The sequence below is a fragment of the Nothobranchius furzeri genome, chromosome 8 (assembly GCF_043380555.1).
Source record: "Nothobranchius furzeri strain GRZ-AD chromosome 8, NfurGRZ-RIMD1, whole genome shotgun sequence".
Classification (NCBI taxonomy): Eukaryota; Metazoa; Chordata; class Actinopteri; order Cyprinodontiformes; family Nothobranchiidae; genus Nothobranchius; species Nothobranchius furzeri.
Window position 1 is genome coordinate 61,749,992 of NC_091748.1, and position 24,463 is coordinate 61,774,454.

The 24,463-nt window shown below is 43.5% G+C and overlaps 1 protein-coding gene across 5 annotated transcripts; it reads left to right on the forward strand.

Moving 5' to 3' along the window:
- Positions 1-1,297: 1,297 nt before the first annotated feature.
- Positions 1,298-24,192, forward strand: rubcn (rubicon autophagy regulator). Of its 5 annotated transcripts, none has more exons than XM_054752269.2 (22): positions 1,298-1,548; positions 2,389-2,542; positions 3,262-3,345; positions 4,297-4,456; positions 4,563-4,669; positions 4,761-4,983; positions 6,017-6,427; positions 6,702-6,749; positions 7,339-7,434; positions 9,700-9,839; positions 9,944-10,142; positions 10,262-10,369; positions 11,709-11,783; positions 16,196-16,256; positions 16,343-16,475; positions 16,631-16,776; positions 16,901-16,965; positions 17,949-18,187; positions 20,166-20,227; positions 20,316-20,469; positions 20,561-20,654; positions 22,581-24,192. In XM_054752269.2, the coding sequence occupies exons 1-22, from the start codon at positions 1,511-1,513 to the stop codon at positions 22,715-22,717; spliced, it is 2,934 nt and encodes a 977-aa protein (XP_054608244.2). In that variant the 5' UTR covers positions 1,298-1,510; the 3' UTR covers positions 22,718-24,192. The 5 variants fall into 5 exon arrangements, with proteins under 5 accessions (XP_054608244.2, XP_054608247.2, XP_015826179.3 ...); XM_015970693.3 differs by having other exon boundaries at positions 1,299-1,548; positions 9,724-9,839; XM_054752272.2 differs by lacking the exon at positions 11,709-11,783.
- The last annotated feature ends 271 nt before the right edge of the window (positions 24,193-24,463 follow it).

Consider the following 24,463-nt stretch of genomic DNA (forward strand, 5'->3'; position numbering starts at 1 on the left):
CTGTTATTTTCGTTAAGGAGTGTGCACATACTGCATGCACACCTCATGCACGAGCTTACTTTTGAAGCTGCAGTTACGCGTTAGGACTGAGTGGCGATCGCGAGCATAAAAACTTCAAATTTCCTTACAGTCCCTTTAATACAGCATGGTCCCGAGTGTCAACGGCATTTGACAAGTCAATAAAAAGTGAAGCACAGTACTGCTTTTAAGCAAAGTATTGATTCCAAAAATAACTACGTTTATGATTTCAGAAGGTAGTGATTTCATTAGCTGCTCCTTTGTGGTTCTAAAGAGACGAGAGGAAAAATGCTTTCTGTTGTCATGGGTCCAAAAATATGTGACTAAATGAGCATTTTTCTTTGAAAACATTTATTTTGTTACGTGACAAAAAAAAAAAGGCTACCCATGAGCGCGTCAGCATAGGACATTTCTTTACAAGTAAATAACAGTATAATATTTTACCAACAGGGGGCAGCACTGGATACCATTCAGGAGGTCAGGAGGTCAGCGGGAAAAAAAAACTGATCAACCAAAAATATGCATCTCGTCTGAGCAAGAATTTAGACTTGTTTAAAAGCAAAACCAGCCAAGTTCTTGTACACTCCCATACACACCCTTTTAAGTCATAGCGTAATCTATGACCTAGATACGTTTTCTCATAAAAAATAAATTATCTTTTTGTTCATTATTTGTTTTGGCTTTAGGGAATTTTGATGATTGCATACAGTTAATTTTAAAATAATCAGCGCTCAAAGAAATAAGTGGAAAAGATAAGTTAGCAGAGTAAATTAAAGAAGACATGACGATATATATATATATATATATATATATATATATATATATATATATATATATATACATATATATATATATATATATATATATATATATATATATATATATATAAAGAATGAATGAAAAAATGAAAAAAAAATTGGCTTTTGAGTGGGACAATAAATCATAAAGAAAATGCTTACTCAGGATCTAAAATATTAAATACAAAAATAATGGACCTTCAGTGGAAAATGGAACTATATGTTATTATGATGAGTTTGCATCATAGTCCTAGTAAGGTAAAATAACCTATTCTACATGTGTTGGTGATGTACTAATACAAAAAAGTATACAAGTACAAATATACAAGGGCAGATATGCTAGATCCTGTTAACACAAAATACAAATAAGGAAAACATTCGTTTAGCTTGGCAAAGAAATTAACTGTAGAGCTGTAATAAACAAGTTTACCAAAAGGTGGCGGTAAAGCAATACAAAGGGTTCTAACAGCAGTTTAATCTACACAGAGGAAGAATGAAACTCCGCCCACTCACTGCTCCACGGCCTCAGCTGTTTTGATTCTCGGCTCTGACAGCGGAGACATGGCGGAAAACTGGAAGTCCAGGTGACTATTTTTGCAACCCTGCCTTTAAGATAAACCCAAGCTCCCGTCCTTTTGGAGGAGTCACCAAGAAAGCTGGCTGCTTTGTTCGGCTCTCGCTTCCGCCCGGAGGACATGGAGGTGACGGCGGAGGGAGAGGCGGAGGAGCGCAGGTAAGAAGTGACAGCAGCAGCCCGTGCAGGGCTAATTAGCCCGTGTTAGGAACGACTGTCGCTGGATAAACAAAAGCACTGCACGTCCCAAAGCTAGCCTAACTTATTAAGCTCTAATTATTTTAAATAAACTTAGTCGTTTTGGGGCAAAAATTCACTTAACTAAAAATTTTAGCTGTTACGCTAAGCTAAGCTAGCTTGACATGATAATCGGCTATCGCAGCTGCATTTAAATACCGAATGTTTACTAGCAGACGTGATACATTTTCATCCAATTTCAAACCGATTTGTGCACAAGTTGTGTACTATAAACTGCTCTCAAAGCCGACACCCAAGAGAAGACATCCTGGTGCTGCCTGCAGATAAATAACCAACATTATCTTCCCTTCTTGCGGTTATGCAACTTCTTTCTTTCAGGACTTCATTGCTCCGGCTGGACTTGTGATCATTCTGTTTGGGATCAGACAGTTCTAGCTCATATCTTAGAGATAATTGTTGTTTTATTTGTTTTAAGAGCTATTTAAAAGCAATTTGACTCAGAAAGTGTTAAAAAAAGAAACATGTTAAAGCATTTATTTCCTATACAAGCTATTTAATGTTTGTGTTTTCTAATCATTTTATTTGTATAAAAATAAAAGTGGGATGGAGGCTTCAGTCATATTTTAGGATATGACAAAGCTCCTAACATTGATAGTCAGCACTCACCTTTAGTCACCTATTTGCTGAAAATGATTATTTTTCTCAGAATGCAGGCAGATGGATTCTGATTTCTGCTGTCACAAGCACATTTTTTACATTCTTACTCACTGCTTGCCTTCTTCCTTCCTGCCTTCCTCTCAGGAGGGAGCAGTGGAAGCTGCTGTCCAGTCTGAAGACCACAGTTGAGGGCCTTTTATCTACCAACAACCCCAACGTGTGGTCGCGTTATGGTGGCTTGCAGCGGCTACACAAGGACATGAACAACATCCTCAGCCATAGGCTGAAGAACGAGCAGGTCAGGAATATGCAGCTTGTTTCATTATTTTAAAAAAGTTCAGCCGTGGAGTCTTATTGAGTCGACGTAATCAAACTCTGACCTCACTTGTTCCAATAGAGGCACAAAGGAGACATTGATTCTACTTGTTTGTTTAACCTAATTTTGTGCGACATCACAAGGTTGAGACACTTGATCACAAATGGATCAGCTGTTTTTATTTCTTATTTGCATTTATTGTGATGATCAACTAATTAGGTGTTTATGACTAACCCTAGGGATGCACCGATACTGGTATCGGTGTCGATACCAATACCAGTATCGGTATCGATAAAAGTTAACCGATACCAGGAGCCGATACCAATGCAGTTGCTTGAAAATCGCTTCACTGTAACTTGTCATTTCTGTTCACCTAATATTTTTGTTTCGTGATGATTTCCATTCATATATTTTACTTTTTATCTACCTCACAGTCTTTTCCTGTTGAAAGCAGAGAAGAAAATAAAATCTGTATTCCAAATCATTGCGTTTTTTTGTGTGGTGGAAGTATCAGTATCGGTAATCGGCCTCGGCGAGTACCCAGATCCAAGTATCGGTATCGTATCGGTTTGGAAAAAAAGAGGTACCGGTGCATCCCTAACTAACTCTTATAGAAAAAGCATGTGTTCTCCATAATATTCATATTCCTTGATCTACTGTTGCATGTAAACGGTGTTCAAGTGGCCAGATTTCTGTTGCAGGTGTATTACAAGCAGCGAGACTATTGGCCGTTTGTTTGGTGTGTTCGCTACATCAGCCCCCGCCTGGCTCCGCATGTCGAACAGGTGTGTTTAGCTGCAAAAAGACGTTTCTTTTTGCATTTTTTTCTTTGATTATTTCCTAGCATAGTGAAAAGTGTGAGATGTTTATGCAGCGTTCCTCAGCCCTGGTTCTCAGGACTCACTTTCCTGCATGTTGTGGATGTTTCTCTGCTCTAACAGAACTACTTGACAGTTGAAGTTGTGAAGTTTAGCAGCAGGTTGTTAATGAAACCCTGTTTTTAAAGCTGTTGTGCTAAAGCAGGAAAGGATTTAGACTTTAGAACTGTGTTTCATGAAGATAAGCAAGCTGTCATGTTTCCGTTCTGCAATTTTTACCCACGATCAGCATATTTATTTTTATCATTTCTATTTTTTCTCATAGACAAAATTGGATTGTTTTGAGGAAGTGGTAGTCGTGGTACAACAATGACAGTAGATCATTATTCATAGGAACAAAATGGTCATTAGCAGCTTTGTGCTGCATCTGAAGATGGCCTGGTTTCTGCACTGGGTTCTAAAATGTCTCCAGATTTGAACGTTGCTCTGGTAGTTTTTTTAAATTGGACATTTCAGCTCTGGGAAAGTGTTCTTTGCGACGCTCGTATCATATTTCTTAAAGCGAGCGTGCTCCGCTTTGCGAACAATACCCCTTCAGTCTTGATCTTCTCTGTCAGGTTCCAGTAGGATTTTCCTACAACAAAGGGACTAAGATTTGCTGTAATCCAATTATTCTAATTATGGCCTCAGTGCTGACAAGCAGCCATTAGAGCTCACTCAGATCTTATGTAACTGTGATGTAATGATCAAATGATGACCTTTAGAGACCGTGTTCCTAATTATCTTTTAGGTTTTTGCAGCAAAGGGAAGTCACAGGTTCCCTGCCTAACAGCTCAATCACTGAAATGCCTCAGATTTTATTTAATTTGGTCAAAAACACTTCACTCTGATTTATTTGATCCTTCTATCCGTCCTCAGTTCAGCCACCTGGATCCGGTGCTGAGCAGCGGGACGCAGAGCGCCGGAGAAAGCTACAAGGCCGAGCGATGGCTTCTCCATAGCTTACAAGTCCACATGCTCTCGGCTCAGCTCCGACCGCTGCTCAGACATCCGGGGAATACATGTAAATATTACAGCGGTGAGTGAAACCATAGCAACTGTTTAACATCCTCACATATCACCTACTTCCCTCTCAGACTTTTCCAGTTATTTCTTTTCACTTTCTCCTCGCCTCTCCCTCTCAGGTGATGCCTTCCTGTTGAGCGAGCCTCATGTGACCGCCATGTTTCAGTGTCTGGAAGCTGTGGAGCAGAATAACCCAAAGTTGCTGGCTCAAGTGGACACAGTTGGGGTAACTGAAAGGATGCTTTAGTAGGGCGTGGATCATGGTGTGAAGAAGGGATTTCATAAACGTCATCTCTCTTCTCCCCTCCTTCCTCCAGCTGTCCCCTCTGAAGGGCTCGCCATGTCTGGGGCTGTTTAAGACCCAGAGCCTGTGTGTGTTGCCAGGAGCCTGTGGGGTCTGGAGGAACGCTGATGGGGTTCCTGCAAGAGACGGTCTGAACCGTAGACTTACCAGCTCCAACTGCTCTCTGCGAGATGTCGCCGTAAACAATAACTCCTCAGACACCACAGGAGCTAGGTCCCAAAGGGAAAACAATACAAGTGAGGAAAGCATCAGTAACAGTCTGTATCCTAGATAGGGATGCACCGACACGATACTGGTATCGGTATCGGTGCAGATACGGATACCAGTATCGGTATCGGTAAAAGTGAACAGATACCAGTAACTGATACCAATGCAGTGGCTTGAAAGTGACTTCACCGTAACTTGTCATTTCTGTTCACGTAATATTTTAGTTTGTGATCACTTATATTACTTTTTATCTACCTCACAGTCTTTTCCTATTGAAAACAGAAGAAAAATAAAACCTGTATTCCAATTCATTGCATTTTTTTCGGTGGTAGAAGTATCTGTATTGGTAATCGGTATCGGCGAGTACTCAGATCCAAGTATCGGTATCGTATCGGTTTGGAAATAAGTGGTATCGTTGCATCCCTATTCCTAGATGTAATAATACTTTAGTGTCTGCAGAGGGAGATGATGTACAATTTCCAGTTGAATGAGTCACTTATTACCAGTTGCCCTAAGGCAACGGTTGTTCAGATCTGGAGAGTTGTAGTTCTGATTGAATGTGTTAATGACTAATTCCTCCAAAATATAGTTATTAAGGATCCAAATTATTGTTTATCTTGAATCAGATGTAATGTATTTGTGTGGTTTAGTGAACTATAGGTGCTAAAAGTGCAACTGCAGAGCTCTGATCCTGTTGCTGTGAATGGATGACTGGGTTAACCCTACAGAGGATGGATTGTTTGACGAGTTTTTGAGGAATCTGATGACGCAGCTTAGAAAACTCTTGGGCCAGTTTAGATTTCTTCTTTTATTTAAAGAGATCCAAATTGGTTTCAGGGGTTTTTCCATTCCAATTCCATTTAAAGATGCTTGATTTGGAAGATCACACAAATCCTATCCACGGGGGGTACCTGTGAGGAAATTTAGACAAAAAAAAAACTGAACTAAGTGAAATGATCGCTGTTCAAACAAGTGAAGAACAAATGACCGACAGCTTCCTTCCTCTTTTGGTTGAAACTTTTCTTTTGTAAAAGTATCACACACACACACGTTGTGTTGCAGGCACTATCTCTCCATCCAGGAGTCAGGACGCACCCTGGGTGTTTGTGTCCAGATTGGAGGAGATGTCGGAACAACACGTCACATCCCCGACCATCCCTCCCGTTCCCCTAACGGAGTCCACCTCCTCCCTTCAGCCGGAGCATACCAACTGCTGCGATGGTGACTCTGATGATGGTCCGGAGTATCTGGCCATCGGTAACCTGGGACAGCATAAACGCAGCGGCTCTCGAAGCTCCACCCACAGCAGCGAGCAGGACGAGATCAAGGAGCAGCACTCTCAGAGGAAGTCCGTGGCTCCGACTCCACAGCGGCGGTCGTCTTTTTCAGAGGGCCAGAAGGGGCGGGGCAGGGGCCCTCTGGGACACACCCGCTCTTTTTCAGACACTGGGCTCAACCAAAAACTCCGGAACGGTAAGTGAACCAGGATAACACAGTCCTTTTTTAAATGAAGGACATCAACGTCTAGAATATTCTGGTTTTATTCATATGATAAAAGTTGTCATGTCCATTTAAGTGTTTTTAATCAGAACTTTTGTCTTTTTGCTGCTTTTTTTTTTTTTTTTTGAAGATGCAGACTTCTTGTCTGATGGTTTAACTTCTATCTCCTGCTCAGAGTTTCCCTTCCTCAGCTTGACTTAATATCTGCTTCTGATGTGTCTCTTTTCTCCCTTTACTCTGTGTGAAGGAGGCGGCCACAGAAAAATCACCATAATAATAGAGGATCCGGTTGCAGGTTGGCAGTGCAGTTTCCCTGTACTCCCATCACTTGACCCGTCCCACCCTCATTTCTCATTTTCCTCTGCATGACGATGAACTTGATCCTTCCCATTTCCGGTCTTGTGCTCTGCTCATCGTTCAATCCTTAAGTTCTGTGTTTACTTTGGGTTTGAGCTTCTAAGTGGGTCATATAAATGTCACCAAGCCACACAGTTTTATTCTTACTTTACATGTTTCTCGTTCTGCATTTCATTGAAAGGATCATGGAACATTCAAGTTCTCATTTTATGTTGTTTTCCCTTTTTTGCATGATGGCGATGATTAGGATGCTGGATTAGTCTTGTGTGGATCCAGATTTTATCAGCTCTTGTGGAACCCTTATTTAATGAAACAGGCTCTTTGGGATTCTGCAGTAATATTAAATCTCAGCAGCCTTTTTTTTAAATTTCTGTAGGTGTTATTTGACTCAGAAACAAAACTAAAATCCGCTTAAGAAGCTGTTTTTTTTAACGATAAAGGAATCATCACAGTGGTTTAGTGATCCCTGACATTTAGCACGTTTTTAGCTTTCAACATCACTAATATATTTTTGTTTTCCTCATCAGAATCAGCCAGTGAGGACCGCAGTATGACCGACTACAGTCCTTTTTCACCTCAGAGAAGTGATTCCAGCTCTCCCACGTCTTTTTACATGGAGTCCTGTGAGTTTTCTGACGATCTGTTTTGATCCACTTTGACATTTTTTTTGTATTGTCAGAAGAAAACTCAGCGTTTGTTTTAATTGAAAACTTATGTAGATTTGTGACCTACAATTAGGGAACATGAATGCAAATAAATGCATATTCTTTTGGTCAAAGTCCAGAAGATGACCGTAAAGCAGTTGGTGTTCACGCTGGAATACGGGAAAATACCTTTACTAGAAAGTTAGCCATTATTATTTAAAGGAAACTTGGGTTTTGGTTCCTAAATGTCAATGTGGCATCTAACCTACAAACGTGATTTCCTGTATTTTTAGCACAAAAAACACTGAAAGCTTTTTGATTCTTATTTTTCATTTGACTATTTTAATTTGACCAAATTAATTATTCTTTAAAAAAGAGGATCTGTGCATTTTAAAGCAGCAGTCATCTCAATTTTATTCTATTCAGTTTATTTGTACAGCGCCAAATCCCAACATGAGTCGTCTCGAGGCACTATCCTAAGAAAACATTCCAGTTAAACCAGCACATTGAGTTCAGTTCATTATTTCCAATTAGTTAAGTTTCCTACATCAGAAAACCTGATGCAGATCCCATCGACTCACTGACTAGTGTTCATAAATTTCAGTATAAATTTTTATTAAAAATTACATTTAGTTTTTTAAATCTATTGAAATAAATACAAAATACCTCAAATAGTTTTAATGTTAAGGTTCTTCTTCCAAACAATGCAGCAAAAATGATCATAAATGAATGAAGATGAAGATATATAAAAAAAAAAGCTAAATGTGATAAACACTAAATTCTAAGTTGTTTGAACTGCGCCCAGATCAGCTGATCCGTGCCAGTCTGACCCAGGGGGTGGGGGGGTGGGGGGGGGGGGGGTAGATCTGTTTAACTTAATGGGACAATTGAAACTGGGAAGGTCTGTGAAGAAGAACTGTTCAAACTAGTTCACAGGAGATGTCCAAAGAGCTTGAAAGCCGTGTGCGTTCGTGCGTTAAAAAAACAAACGGCTTTTAAGGGATTTGGCGTTAACAAGCTATTAATGCTGATACGAGATTACTCTTACCGGGCATATTTTACTGAGGATGTTTTCGGCTCACCATCTGACTCCAAATCAGATCCGTGTAGCTGACGGTACCTCATGTTTTTACAAGCATGTCTTCATCCACGTGCTCTGCAGCAGCTGCTGCGTTTCGTCCAGAGCAGACACAGACTGACAACATTCATGAAAAAGCGGGTGAAGCGCTTAACTGTCTCGCTCACCATCAGCAAGTGCAGCCGGTTAGCCGGCAGCAAAATTCTATACCATATGCCAACATCGTACCGGTTATATCTTATACATTTATACAGCACATTACTAATCCCTGTGCTGAGCAAGCATGTAGCGACAGTGGAGAGGAAAACTCCCCTTTTACAGGAAGAAACCTCCAGCAGAACCTGAATCAGTATGAGCAGCCATCTGCTGCGACTGACTGGGGGTTTTGAAAATAAGTTGCCTCACTTCTCCCTCCCACTGGGTGAAAACGGAATTACAACTGTTGTAAACGTGTACTGCTGTAGTTAGCGCTAACAATGAGCTAACTAACATGAGCCAAATGATACAAAATAAGCCATCAAGTAAAAATATCCACTCTGTTGAACAAAAGTATTGTTACTTACAAGTCCAGTGGCAGCAAAGCCAGGTCGCCTCCAGTCCGTGATTTTGTTGCCTCCTTCAACTTCCTCAAATGAGTGTAGCCCGCGCTGATGTTCACTCTGGTTTTAGCTCTTTGCTTCACCACCAAAAACATTACTCTCCTACTTTGACATTCAGGCTCCACCATGATGCCAGCGAAATTAAGTGAAAAATCTTCTTCATATGCTTTTGATGGCTGGTGAACTGAGAAAGCTGCGTGTTGATCGTAACTACTGGCACACGGTTAACGGCTATTTTCCTTAAGCAAATGGAGACCTCCCACTAGTGTTCCTACTCAAACCACAAAACTGTTAAGTGCATTTTCTGGTCAACAGAGTGCTGTCCAGTGTGAAGTTGCTCAGGTTTCTGGCTCAAGAACCACTAAAACCAGTTTGAAAGCAATAGCTTAACACGTTAAAAACTCTTTAGTGTTGTTTTAAGTCGTGCAAAGCAAAGCTGTGACCGTGAAACATGAAAAAAGTCAGTGAAACGGGCCTCTCCTTGTAAAAAGCTTAAAAATGTGTAAAAAGCAAGCAAATGCTGAGTCAGCTAAAGCCCTTGTCTGTTTTTTGTGCATGAATGTGAAGCTGAGCGTGTTTTTGCTGCTTCAGACGGGTCCCAGTCCAGCAGCGTCCCAGATGGGATGTTCAGGAAGCCGTCAAAGGGACAAAGCCTCATCAGCTACTTGTCGGAGCAGGACTTCGGCAGCTGTGCTGACCTCGAAAAGGTGAAGCCACCATTTAATTCAAATGTTCGTTTCTTAGACATCAGGGACACGAAGATTGGCTTTAAAACTCATTTAATGTTATTGTTTTTATTTCCAACCTACAGGAGAATGCTCATTTTAGCATCTCCGAGTCCTTGATTGCCGCCATCGAGCTGATGAAGTACAACATGCTTCGTCAGGAGGTAGAGGGAGAGGAGGAGGGGGACAGTGATTCAGAGATCCAGCAGCTCAAGCAGAAGATCCGCCTGCGGAGGCAGCAGATCCGACACAGCCGTCTGCCTCCCTACACCGCCTCCCAACACAGTGAGCATCAACTTCCTGTTTCGATATACGCCTTTTCTGATTCTGGTTATTTATTGTTCTCTGGTCTTTAAACGGGAAATGAGCTTTCAGCTTTTTAAACTGTTTTTACTCTTGTGTAGATTTCCACTCCACCGACAGTGGAGGCTCCAGGAGGAGCTCCCAGGACTCGTTCCAGGGCCTGTCCGACTCCGGCTCGGCTGAGGAGGTGGAGGAATGCGAACTGCAAGGTAGGAAGGGTGGATGAGACAGTTTAAGAAAGACAGACAGTCTACTTGTTTTAACTTTACAGAGTTTTGCACGACGTGTTTCTCGTTGTGACCGCTCGGTGGAAGGGGCCGATAACGGATTCTAACAAATATCATATATATTTCACTTTCGACCACACCACCTACGTTGTTTCCCTGCTTCACTTAAACACCCCCCACAATCCTGCACTGCTTCTGCTGTCACTTGACCCATCAGCTGATGCTATGTTGATCCTGAGCTATCGCGCATCTCTTATTTTTATTTGATGTGAAACGAGCTACGTAAAATACGACTCAATCGTTGTGGATTCAATTCGAGTAGTGTTCAAAGCTTTAGAAGTAATACCTGAGTCAAAGAAATCCTGTTTTGGTTTATTACTGAGCACAAGGATGTCATCTCAGTGTGAATGAGTCGCTTTTTTTTTTTAGTTTGGATCATGTTTCATCATCACATCACCCCCCCACCACCCCACCCCAGTTTTATCAAGAGCTAATAAACGATAACGTTGGAGTTTCTGCTGTGTTTGATCTAAATTATTTAGGCACATGAGGGAGTCTTGTGATGTTCTTTAGAGCTCTGGTTGATCTATTAAACTCCCGCTTTTTTAATGTTCAATAACCAGTAATAACGTGTCTGAAGAGGACTTTCCATGGCTGATATCCAGATGCTTTCCACCTGCTATGATGTCACCAATAACAACAGTGGATGCACAACATTTCTGAGGCTGAATCAGTTTTTAAACTCTGATTTGAACTAATTGTGCACTGCTCAGTGTTACAATCAGACATTTAACTAATGTCCATCAAACAAATCAACCAACTGACCCAAGTATTAAATATTCAAAACTGGTAAAAAAAAAAAAAAAAAAAAAAAAAATATATATATATATATATATATATATATATATATATATATATATATATATATATATATATATATATATATATATATATATATTTTTTTTTTTTAGCACATTTATTATGCAGATGGGGTTCAGGAAACTAAATATTTAAAGAAAAATTCTGCAGCAGCACCACGCTGCATGAGAATGTGCCATTGTCTGACCGATACGTCGATCTGCCCCTAATTGACACCCAGGCTGCAGGTTTCATGACTTTGTGGGTCTTTGTACTAAACCAGTAACATAAGTCTCAGAGTTATTCATGGTATTAAAACCTCTGTATCTTTTTCTTGTCTAACCTTCTCATGTATTTTAACTCCTCAGTGTAATGTCGACACACAGCCGTTTTGAGTACAGAGATGTGTGTGTGTGTGTGTGTGTGGTGACTGTGGATTTGAGTGTTAGTTTCTGTCCCTCAGATGGCTGTGAGGGTCAGTCCCTGCTGGCGGTGTCTCAGAATGGCCTCTCCTTGTCACTCGCCTCTCTCTTCTCAGGTATCTGCTGGCTGGGCTTGTGGGCGAAGCTCAACAGCTTCGTACAGACACTTAACTGGGTCCTCTGAGAGGAAGTTGGTGGCTCCACACCAAACTGAAATAAACTTCTTAATCACTCTATCCTAACTGGTTGTGGTGGGAAATGCAACTCTGACCAATTTTTACTTCTTTATGCAGATTTTAGCTGTAACCACCTGAAAAAAAAATGCAAACACAGGAGAAAGAGAGTTTAATTTAATGCTTTTGAGTTCAGGAAATAAGCGTGTAAGATCAGCAGAGATATTTAGTTGGAGCAAAAGCCAGAATTAGAGCAATAAAGAGGAATTGCACTTATATTTTAATACATTTGCAGTGGTAGGAATGAATGCCTTGTAAATCTGACTTTTGAGGAAAACAAGCTCTGGTGCGCCTGTTTCAGCACGGAGAATTTAGCCAGAGGAGAAAGTAGTTTCAGACTACAGGGTTTGGATTGTTATTTCCTGAGAAATGGACATCTCGCCTCTGATTGACTAACAGAATTGCAACTCTCCTTTGCAACATTGATGTTTTTATCTTCACAAATAACCCAAGCCTGAAGGAGTTTTGCTTTGTGGTGGAGTTGTTGATGCTAATAGTTAGCTTCTACCTGCTGAGATGTTCTCTGCTGTTACCTGTATGCTAAACCAACAACAGCCTTCCCCGTCGTGAGTCAAGATGGGTAAATCAGTGTGACATAGATCTGTCACCCTTTTCTAATCCTTGAGTTTCATTGTCTATTTTCTATCAGAAGCTAATGCAGGAGATAGGTGTAGGAAATTATTTTCATGTTCAGCCTGCATGAAAAACTCGGAAGTGACTGAAAAAACACACAAAAAAATGGTTTCTCAGTGAAGTTTCTCTTTAACACTTGTAAATTGAGGCTAATTGTGCAAGCAGCAAAGCTGTTGTTGGTAGTTTCAGTCCCTCAGCATCAGCCAAGAGGAGAGCTGCTAACTTCATTAGTCTTTTTAGGGGAAATAAAGAGCAGTTGTTTTGCTCGTCAGTCTAAAATTCAGCTGATTTCAGTTTGGGAATGAGCCGCCTGCCTCTTCATCTGGGTGTGTGCGTGTGCTTGTTGCTGCTTCATAGCGCTGATGGTGCGAGAAGGCAGGTGTGTTTGTGCTTGTTGAGTTCAAAGAGGCTCCTGGGAGTAGAGGAGGACAATGGGTGGCTTTTTGCTCCAGCTTCATCCTCATCCTCCATCCATATATTTTATGTCTGCTGGTGATGTGGGACATCATTCACTTTTGGTTCTAAATTGTGTCTGCAAATAACTTGTTCATTGGCTAGTTTGGTTTTGGTGAAGAAAAACAGATACGGCATTTGCTCGTGTCAAAAATAGTTTATAGCTTTCCCCTGATTTCATTTTCCTAAAAGTTTTTAACCACTCTGGAGTTGCTCCCACTGAGAGGTGCCTAGCAGGGGTGGGCATACTAGTTGCCCCCATCTTAGTGCCTGTACGTTGGGGTTTACCCCAGTGAATGAGAGGGTACCCTCCCTCCGCCTACGTGTGGGGGGACGGGTTCTGACTGTGATCTGTGCTTATGCACCAAACTACAGTTCAGACTACCCACCCATTTTGGAGACCTTGGAGGGGGTGCTGGAAAGCGCTCCTTCCGGTGACTCCCTCGTTCTGCTGGGTTAGACCAGGTAGGCCCAAACGTATCACGAGGGCCTGCTGGGAACGTCTGGCAGAGTCTCCTGTAAGAAGGAGCTTCAATTCCCACCTCCGACAGATTTTCCAAAATGTTCTGGGGGAGGCAGGGGACATTAAGTCTGAATGGACCCTGTTCCGTGCCTCCATTGTTAAGACGGCCAACTGGAGCTGTGATCGCAGGATCATCGGTGCATGTCGTGGTGGCAACCCCCGAACCCACTGGTGGACACCGGCAGTTAGGGATGCTGTCAAGCTGAAGAAGGAGCCCTATCAGGTCTTTTTGGCCTTTGGGACTCCAGAGGCAGCTGACGGTACCGGCAGTCCAAGCGGAACGCGACTCGGGTGGTCGCCAAGGCAAAAACACGGGCATGGGAGGAGTTCAGTGACACCATGGAGCAAGACTTCCGTACGGCTTCGAGGAGATTCTGGTCTACCATCCGGCGCCTCGGGGAGAAAGCAGTGCGCTACCAACACTATCTATAGTGGGGACGGTGTGCTGCTGACCTTACTCAGGACGTTGTGGATCGGTGGGCAGAATACTTCAAAGACCTCCTCAATCCCAGCGACACGTCTTCCAGTGAGGAAGCAGAGTCTGGGGACTTTGGGTTGGCCTCTCAAATCTCTGGTGCTGAGGTCACTGAGGTCGTTAAAAAGCTCCTCTGTGGCAAGGCTCCAGGGGTGGATGAGATCCGCCCGGAGTTCCTTAAGGCTCTGGATGTTGTGGGGCTGTGTTGGCTGACGTGGTTCTGCAATATCGTGTGGACATCAGGGGCAGTCCCACTGGACTGGCAGACCGGGGTGGTGGTCCCCTTATTTAAAAAGGGGGACTGCAGGGTGTGTTCCAACTACAGGGGGATCACACTCCTGAGCCTTCCTGATAAGGTCTATTCAGGGTTTCTGGGGAGGAGGGTCTGTCTGATTGTTGAACCTCAGATTCAGGAGGAGCGATGTGGTTTTAGTCCTGGCCGTGGAACGCTGGACCAGCTCTATACCTTTAGGGAGATCCTGGAGGGTGCATGAGAATTTGCCCAACCAGTCTACATGTGTTTTGTGGATTTGGAGAAGGCGTTTGACCGCGTCCCTCGGGGGGCCCTGTGGGGGGTACTCCGGGAGTATGGGGTACCAGGCCCTCTGATATGGGCTGTTAGGTCCCTGTATGACCGGTGTCAGAGCTTGGTCCGCATCGCCGGCAGTAAGTCGGGCTCGTTCCCAGTGAGAGGTGGACTCCGCCAAGGCTGCCCTTTGTCACGATTCTGTTCATAACCTTTATGGACAGGATTTCTAGGTGCAGCCAAGGTGTGGAGGGCATCAGTCTTGGTAGCCTGAGGATCAGGTCTCTGCTTTTTGCAGATGATGTGGTCCTGTTGACTTCATCAGAACGTGATCTTCAGCTTTTGCTGGAGCAGTTCGCAGCCGAGTGTGAAGCAGCTGGGATGAGAATCAGCTCCTCTTAATCTGAGACCATGGTCTTGATTTGGAAAAGGTAGAATGCCTTCTCCGGGTCAGGGATGAGGTCCTGCCCCAAGTGGAGGAGTTTAAGTATCTCGGGGTCTTGTTCATGAGTGAGGGAAAACTGGAGCGTGAGATCGATAGGCGGATTGGTGCTGCATCTGCAGTGATGCGGGCTCTGTACTGGTCTGTTGTGGTGAAGAGAGAGCTGAGTCAGAAGGTGAAGCTCTCGATTTACCGGTCGATCTACGTTCCTACCCTCACCTATGGTCATGAGCTTTGGGTAGTGACCGAAAGAACAAGATCACGGATACAAGCGGCCGAAATGAGTTTTCTCCGAAGAGTGGCTGGGCTCTCCCTTAGAGATAGGGTGAGAAGCTCGGTCATTCGGGAGGGGCTCAGAGTAGACCTGCTGCTCCTCCGCATCGAGAGGAGCCATTTGAGGTGGCTCGGGCATCTCGTCAGGATGCCTCCCTGGTGAGGTTTTCCGGGCACGTCCAACTGGGAGGAGGCCTAAAGGTAGACCCAGGACCAGGGACTATGTCTCTCACCTGGCCAGGGAACGCCTTGGGATTCCCCCGGAGGAACTGGCCCAAGTGGCTGGGGAGAGGGAAGTCTGGGCCTCTCGCCTTAGGCTACTGCCCCTGTGACCCGACTCTGGATAAGCGGATGAAAATGGATGGATGGATGGATGGAAAAACAGATACAGCATTAGCTCATGTCAAAAATAGTTTATAGCTTTCCCATGAGTTCATTTTCCTAAAAGTTTTTATTATCATTGTTTGCTGGATTTGGATCAGGAACGTAGATCACCCTTCCAGCTCTCTTCACCACGACAGACCGGTACAACGTCCACATCACTGCAGACGCAGCACCAATCTGCCTATCAATCTTGCGCTCCATCTTTCCCTCACTTACTTCTCATTATCCTGTTAATCCTCTAACTGTGCTGTGAGTGCTCCGCACTCCTCTAATGCAGTAAAAATCTACAACCCAAAAATCACTTTTCATTGACTACTCCCAGGCTCGTCATCGTTAACGCTCCTGAGTCAAAGCTGCTCTACGTGACAACAAGGAATGTAGATGATGTCATGTTTAACCCGCCGTTCATATTTGGAAGTAAACAAAATCTGGAGGATTATTTCTGTAGTTGCTTTGCTGTAGGTGGGAGCTGTTCAGTGTAACACTGGCCACTAGGATTCTGCTTTTCTTGCTAAACACTGCTTGTAAGTTTAAAAGCAGCAGGTATATTCAGAAAAGTGTTGATGTTCTTATAACTACCTTTTAGATGCAGATATAAAACGCAGCGTGAGCTCCAGCAGCAGGTCGTTTCTCAGCTCAGAGTCCATGTAAGTAACCCAGATGCCTTATCAGCAAGTCATAACCAGTCCCAGTGTTTTTAAACGGATATCCGTCGTCTGTTTCTTTCCTCCAGCTCTCCATCCTTCCTGCAGTCAAACTCAGCTGAGTCAGTAGCCATGGGTCTGCTCCGGCAGTTTGAAGGCATGCAGCTTCCTGCAGCGTCGGAGCTCGACTGGCTGGTCCCGGAACACGACGCTCCACAGAAGGTACGGCGTTACTGTAAAACCCTGAGCAGAATTTAGTCTTTAAATGAAAAGTTGCAGGGCTGGGAGTTTTTATCCAAGGGTTGTGATGCAATTTAGAAAACGATCATCCAAGTGCCTTTCTTAGCCTCTAAACTTTGAATTTTGTTGTCTCACAGCTGCTGCCCATTCCCGACTCTCTGCCGATCTCTCCTGATGATGGCGAACACGCAGACATCTACAAGTTGAGGATTCGTGTCCGAGGAAACCTGGAGTGGGCGCCACCTCGACCTCAGATCATCTTCAACATTCATCCTGCCCCAAAGTGAGCCAACTCTGACTCTTCCTTTGTGTTTTATTCTTTATGTCAACAGCAGGATCCGCAGTAAGGATGGAAACACAAAAACAACCCTACAAACGCTGCAAAATGTCTGTTACTTGTATTTCAGGAGGAAGATGATTGTCGCTAAGCAGAACTACCGTTGTGCTGGCTGTGGCACCCGTATCGACCCAGGTATCCCTCACAAACACAGAGCCATGACTGAAAAGAATATTATGCTTTCCTTTAAATCCTAGTCCACCCTCAACCATTCCTCCATTAATTAGCCAGTCACCAAACACCTAAAGTTCTGATTTCTTACCCCCAAATTCCACTACCTCCGCTCCGCTCCGGCCCGCCCCCGCCTTCCGCAGCCGCTCGCTTCCGAACTCAATTTTTACTGGTACCTGCTCTACAACGGCTCCGCTCCGGTGCGGAGACCTGAGGTGCGCAAACAGGCTTGCGCGGGATTTTCGAGATCTTGCGATACAGTCCGATCAATAAATGCGGAAGTTAGATCCAAACACCCGTTGTGTGGGAGAAGCATCGAAATGAACCGTTTAATCTGCCCATCATTTGTGTTGAGAGATCAGCAGTGTTTGGATCAACAAAGTGTGACTACTTTGATAGTGGAAACTGTATTTATGGCTTACTTTTGTGCATTTAAAGTTCAGCCGCCATTGATAGTTGTTAAAAGTTGTTAAACCTGTGCATATGAAACAAAAAACGCCTTTTGTTTATCGATTTATTGTGAAAAACGGAAGTTGTGCTTGCTCCTTTTCCTGTTGGGCGGCTGTGATTTCTGTCCATTTACTGCGGAGGTGCTCCGGCGTCCGGCAAAAATAGGATCGATTCTATTTTTGCCGGAACAGAGGGCGGCGCACTGCGCCGCACTGCCGGAGCACGGCCGCAGTAGTGGAATTGCTCTGGTTGACTACAACGGGACCGATTTTGCTCCGGCGTTCGTGTCGGAGCGGAGCGGAGGTAGTGGAATTTGGGGGTTAGTTACTTCTGCAATCAGATCTTCTACAAGACTTCAGTGTGAAATTATTCCCAGCTGCATCAGTTGTCTTATTATTTATTTTTTATGTGTAAAACTTTCATGCAGAGAAATCCTTGAGAATCAGAATCATTTAATTTTTTCTTTGCTTTGACTCTGAATGTCTCTGCTGCTCCAGACTACATCCGGCGCCTGCGCTACTGCGAATATCTCGGCCGCTACTTCTGCCAGTGCTGCCATGAGAACGCCCAGGCCGTCGTACCTGGCCGAGTGCTCAGAAAGTGGGACTTCAGCAAGTGCTACGTCAGCAACTTTGCCTGGGACCTGTTGAGCAAAATAGCCGGAGATCCTCTGTTCAACCCCAGCGACATCAACAGCGGTCTGTACAAGAAGATTAAAGCCCTGGAGTCCGTCAGGGTGAGTCTGGAGGCAGCGTGGCTCCTGGACAGCGTCACAGCTGGTTACGAGCGTCTGTAGCTGTTGTTCATGGGGGTTGAGTTAAAGGGCAAACTTGTGACTCGCTTTTTGAGTGGAAAATTTAAATCAACAGGGACATTCGTTTCTTTTAGCCAAAGTTAGTGTGATGCTAAAACAAAGCAGCTTTCTGTTTAATGTTACAAAACAGATGAGAAGCTAACATCTGTATCCACCTACTTTAAATCAAATGACCTACTTATTTATTTGTTTCTGTTTTATCGTCACCACGTTTGTTTATAAAAGCGATTTCAGCAGCCAAACTCTGAACGCAGCTTAGGTATAAAACCTGTTACACACACCAGGAAACCCAGATTACAATAAAAAAAATAAACACACAACCAATAAACCTAAAACATATCTAGATACCAGGAAAGTCAGTGGTATTAAGATGAGCTTTCAGTCGACTCTAAAAACCTGCAGGTCAGTGCCTTTCCAGTAGAAGCGCATTCCATAGCTTAGGCATGGAAAATGAGAAAGCTCCACTCCCTTTGGGTCCACTCTTGGAAGCACCGGCAGGTCGAGATGTAATGACCGAAGCTCACCAGCAGGAGTTCACTGGACCACAAGGTCAGATGAAAGAGCTGGAGCCGTCTCCTCAGACACTTAAAAACAAAGGGTAGCACCTGTAATGATTGAAATTACATGTTATTTAATAAGCCATAAGGTGTAGGATTCCATACGAAATATGAAATCCGCCTTATGGATCTGTGAGGTTATTTTAAACCAGAAGATTGGAACTTTTTATTGCAGGGATTAGATAACAGCTTCGTATTCACTCAGAGACAACAGAAGAGAGAGAGTCAAGTTTAAAAGTTTAAAAATGTATTACTAAACAAATTAACCTAGACTAACTTTAAACACTAAATGTATGGTGTAACTAAGGTGGATGAGACGGTGAATGGGGTGAGGTGGAATGTTGCTCAGAACCAGCAAATCCGAAGAAGCGATTAGTTCTGATGGGAACTGAAGGTGATGTCTTCGCGCTAAGCTTTGATTAGGAGATTCATAAACACATTCGACGCCATTTGTCGGCCTACGTACCCTTAGCGGAAGCCCCCGTTAGATCCGGAATGTCGAGGTCCAGCTTGACCTTTTCTGGAACCGAAGCCAGTAGGAAAAGCAGCGGTTGCCGACCAGACCAGTCTGTGAGATACTTCCGGGTCACAACAATTTTGTTGGCGTTTGGTGAGACCCCCCCCCCCCTGGGTTGTGATGGTTCAGCTGTTATTCTGAAAGGAACCGTTGCAGCAGTTGTTACAGCGACAGATTTTATCCAGCTTGTCGTTGGTTCTTTCGGTTGAAGAGGAGAGTTACGGATTGGCCACTCCGACAACTTCTCTAGAACGCCTTGAACTGGCGTTAGAGATGACGTGGGAATAGTTTTATACTTCGGATGTTTTGGTTTATGGTCGAATGAAAAGTTGACAGACCACCAAACACCACCAAAACCCCGCCTCCGTCAGATCTGGCAGATTCTGACTGGATCAGTTAAACAATGTGTCATGTCTTTTAACGTTACGTGAAATCAGTCCTAGTGGAACATTTAAAGTCATATTACTCATCATATTCTATAGGATTATAATAAATTAATTAATATTTTGATTTCACAGATTGGTCACGTCTTATTCATTGACTAACACTTTGCTTGATTAGCTTTATTAAAACAGAGTTCTTTGATTAATTAAAAGGAGAGAGTCCACTCTTCATTCTTCTGTTGAGCTGAAAAGAAGCAGGTTAGAAGCAAATGCATGAGACCTTGAGGCCATATCTCATGCAGACTAGTTGTGTGCAGAGGAGGAGGAGGGGGGGGGGGGGGGAACAGTCATTTCATTCCGTTACACACCTTAAACCGGGAGCCAGTGCCCGTTAAAAACCTGGCTGGAATGAAAATAACCAGAATGTTTTGTGTCTGTTTCAGGTTCTGAGGTTGCAGCTGTTTCACATGAAAAACCTTTTCAGGACCTGTCGCTTCTCTAAAGAGTAAGAGCTTGTTTAGTCTTTCCAGGCAGCAGCACGATGCTCCCACTAAGGAGGGCTTCACCGGTTCCCTTCTGCTTTTGTCCCTCAGGGTGCTCGACCACTTCGACAGCCTGCCAGGCCATCTGACGGAGGACCTTCACCTCTACTCGCTCAACGATCTCACCGCTGTTCGCAATGGAGAACTGGCCCCCCGGCTGAGAGAGCTGCTGAAGCTTGGCTCCATCCACGTCTCTCAGTGTGTGGTACGATAACCGCCGGATTGCTGTCCGTGTTCCTGTGTTCCATGGTAATACGAGTCGGAATAAATGCAGATTCTCGTTTTCATCTTCCCAGCTGTGCCAAGCAAAGGGCTTTGTGTGTGAGTTCTGCAACAACGACAAAGACATCATCTTCCCCTTCCAGCTGAGCAAGTGCCAGCGCTGCGAAGGTGAGCCCACAACCGGAGCCCCCTCTTCCCGAATTTCTTTCCCAGTTAACTGGAGGGACTGGAAGATTCCCAGCCCCCGTAGGCTGGCCAGGGCCCTCTCCAGGGACAGGAGGGAGGGGGAGGGCGGGGAGGAGGGCTTACAGCTGGACTCGGATAAGGAGGAGAAAGTGGGGAATGAGGGGGGATTTCAAGCTTTTACTCCTGTGGAAATTCCCAGGAGAGTTCCTTGGATTAAAGTTACTGAGGAGGATCAGGATACGGCAGAGAGTGTGGAATCAGAGAGGGAGAAGAGGGAGTCTAGCAAAGAGAAGGATAATGGGAGAGGGAGTGGAGATAAACATTCAAAGAGGGAAAAAATCAGTTTTTTAAAAGTTCTACAGATCAAGAGATTTAAGGAAAAAACCAGGAACAGTAGCGACATTGAAACGTGCAGCAGCCTGGAAAGTTTAGATGATGTCGGACGTGGGACGGGTTCAGCATCAGCAGGTCTAGTTGGCAGGCTCTCGGAACAAAAGAGTGGCAGTGAAAAGGAAATGAAACAGAAAGAGGAAGATGCAGACGAAGAGTTTATTAAAAGATCCTCGGAGAAAGCAGACGGAACAGAAGAGGAAGAGAAAGCTCCGATCTGGGCCGGAGGTGAAACGTTAAAACCAGAAAAGTTCAGGAACGTAATTAAACCGCACCGGATGGCATCTTTGTTCTCCAAAAAGACGGGCAGAGAAAAGGATGGAGAGGGAGGTAGAAGTGAAGAGGAGAGGGGGATACTTGAGGTGAAGGGCTGTGAGGATCCAGCGAGGGCTGCAGAAGCTAAATGGAGAAATCATAAAACCCGTAAAGCCAGGAGGGTGAGCAGAGGGAGGATGAAGAGGGGGGGAGGAAGAGACGGAGGGGAGGAATGCAGAGAGGTGAAAAGCGGAAATCAAAATATTGTTTATTCCTGAAATCCTGCAACATTTTTATTTTGTCCACTCCACTTTGTGTGTTTCTGGAGGCTAGTGGATCCAGATCCATTTGTCTGTGTTGTATGACCATCGCTAAACATTGCACCTGACTATAGGAGCCATTTTGAAATCCTTTCATTAACATCACTGATTTTGCACTTTTTATTTGTTAAATGTTGTAGCTTATCGAGCGGACATGAGGAAAGGTCTCAGAAACTTTCTGTTTGAACAAGAATGATTCTGTCTAAAATCACTGATTAGAGCTTTTGGGGGTGGTGGTGTTTTCTTATATTAGTCCACCTTCTCAGAAGCTTTCACACACCTTCTGTCCTCCTCCTGAGTTCCCGGTAGACCTGTGGTGTTGCTCTGACTCCTACTGGTGGAGGTGTTGGTGGTTTCGTGTCTCAGCTCAGCTCTGCGCTACCTCTGACCACAACTCCAATTGCTGCTAAATGATAAGATGCTAGCGACGCATCACTCCTGTTTTTTTATGTCGTTGCTCTGGTCATGAGTTTCAGTTTGGATTCCTTCTGGCCCTTGTGGCGAGCGATTGTACTTTGTACCCTGTAGCTGGTTTTTAAGGCTATTTTAGATTTATCTTTATCTGAACATGAAATAAACATTAATTTTTTTTAAAAATGGACATTGCCTCTCATTTCATCCATCCATTCTCATCCTTTCTGGAGCAAATGACAGATAAAGGACATTAGAATAACAACTGTTGAGGCTTAAACTCCTTTGATTTGATTTGATGTAATTAGGACGAGTCCGGACAGGTTCAGGCTGTACCCGAGAGAAAACACAACCCTCCTCTAACCTCTCCTCGGTCTGCCTCGCCGTCTTCAACCTCGCAGCCTTTTATACCCCTCCTCTTCCTCACCTCTCCTTTGTGATTGGCTGCTGCCGTTGTACAACTCCTTTTCTTGCCAGCTAACTGGTCAAACTGGTTGACGGCTGTAATGTTTTTCTGTTTTCTCCTCCTCAGAGTGCCATGCCTGCTACCACCACAGCTGTTTCCGGGCAGGGAAGAGCTGTCCTCGATGTCTGCGGCTGGCAGAGCGCAGGGAGAGGATGGCCCGCAAAAACATGGAGGAACAGGAGGACGAGGGCGGCGGGACGTAGGAGTCTGTAACCTCGGGAATGAAGAGGAGAACTGGGCAATGTTGATTGTACTAACTGTCTTACTTCCCGTCTCCCTCCTCTCGGTTCTTAAAAGAAATATTTTCTTTAATCCTCTTTAAAAAATGCACTTTATTTTATTAATGCGTCCTGCATGAAAAGATTGTGACTTTTACACACCGAAGTCGGATAAGGCTTATTTTTTCTAATTAGTATTTTCATTAAAAGTCTAAAACTGATGGTTTAATCCAACTTTCTAGCTTAGAACATCTGAGTGACGAGCCCTTTACAGTTCGAGCCGCTGCGTTTCAACTTGTGTGAATCATTAAACCTGCCGCCTTGCACGTTTCTTATGCCGCCATGTTTGTAGTTTAATGTGCAACAAGAGCCAAAGACTGTCGGCGCTTGTGATATTTGTAGTAAAATCTAACGCACCTGTGTTGACTTGCTCAGACAGTTTTTCTGTTTCCTCTGCTGCTGAGTTTAGTTGATTTTAGAGGTTTATTTTTATTTTTAAAGAATGACACTGGAAATTTAACAAGTTTTATAGGATTTCAGTGAGACAATTAGATTTTTTTACTTTAATTCAAATCTCCAGCAGAGGTTTAATTTGTTTTTCCCCTTTTTTGCTCAAATGTTTAATTTTAAGCTATTAACTTGGACACACTGTTGTGCCTTTGAGACCAGTAAACAAATGAGGAGGAAGGTAATGGAGGCGTTGCAAATACTTTTAAGAAATCGCTGAAGCTCCGTGTGTGTGTGTGTGTGTGTGTGTGTGTGTTTTGACCTGATTTGCTTTCAGCTCTGAGCTGATTTCTAACACACGTTTTGTAACAACAGTTTTCCGTTTTGGTTAACTGCACTGATCTGGTGTCTGTAGAGTTCTTTCAGATGTTCGTTTTAGGAACATTCATCTTGAGACGTTTCTGTTTCTCTTTGGGTATCTAACATTGTGCATGTGTGGGGGTGTTGCACTTTTGGGAATCAAACTGCTCATAGTTACTTCTCTCCACGGTTAGTGGAAGAATAAATGATTCCAGAACTGATTTATTCAGTCCTGTTGCACTTTGACTCATCTGTTGAGCTCACACATCTGTCCCATGTGGTTACTACTGGACCAGTGAGGATGCAGAGTTTAATGTTGCATCTGATTTTTGTTGATTCATAGAAAGTTTCCTTATCGCTTCTAGATCATTTGTCCTTTCTTTAATCAAAAGCTTGACAGTGCATCCTTGGGGTAACTAACAAACCAATCCTAGTTGGTTGTTGTTCAACGCTTCGTCCTGAAACTCCTGAACTAAACAGAAAAACCTCAGCTTGTTTGTTTTTGAACTGCCTTTAACCAGGAGGAGTTTAAAGTGCACTAAAGATTTACTGTTTATGATTGAAAATGTTACTTATTGTTATAATTAATATTTATCTTAATTTGCTTTGAGTCTGTGATTATATTGACAATAAATGACTGGCAAGACTGTTAACAGTGGTTTTGAAAGTTTTTGTGTCAACTTGTATTTATCTGGTCTCGTGGAATTATTTTCATAATAAATTTATTAGTAAAGAACTGAAAAAACCTTTTCAGTTTTAGTTTTGTGTCTGGAAGACCAGAATGATCTGAAGGTTTAATTTGTTATAAGATGAGGAAAAGTAATATTTTTATATCTAAGATCAATGTTTAAGACTCAAGTTTTTGCTGAAAATGTATTTTCTTGCTCTTAAATTAAGTCAGAAGATAAACGCGTTAAAAATTGG

What these genes read in the sequence shown, in the direction of transcription:
- rubcn (XM_054752269.2), top strand. Translation starts at nt 1,511, where the DNA reads ATGGAGGTGACGGCGGAGGGAGAGGCGGAGGAGCGCAG. An exon ending in AAGCCCTGGAGTCCGTCAGG is followed by an intron (nt 18,188 to 20,165) that starts GTGAGTCTGGAG and finishes TGTCTGTTTCAG; the next exon opens with GTTCTGAGGTTGCAGCTGTT. An exon ending in TCCACGTCTCTCAGTGTGTG is followed by an intron (nt 20,470 to 20,560) that starts GTACGATAACCG and finishes TCATCTTCCCAG; the next exon opens with CTGTGCCAAGCAAAGGGCTT.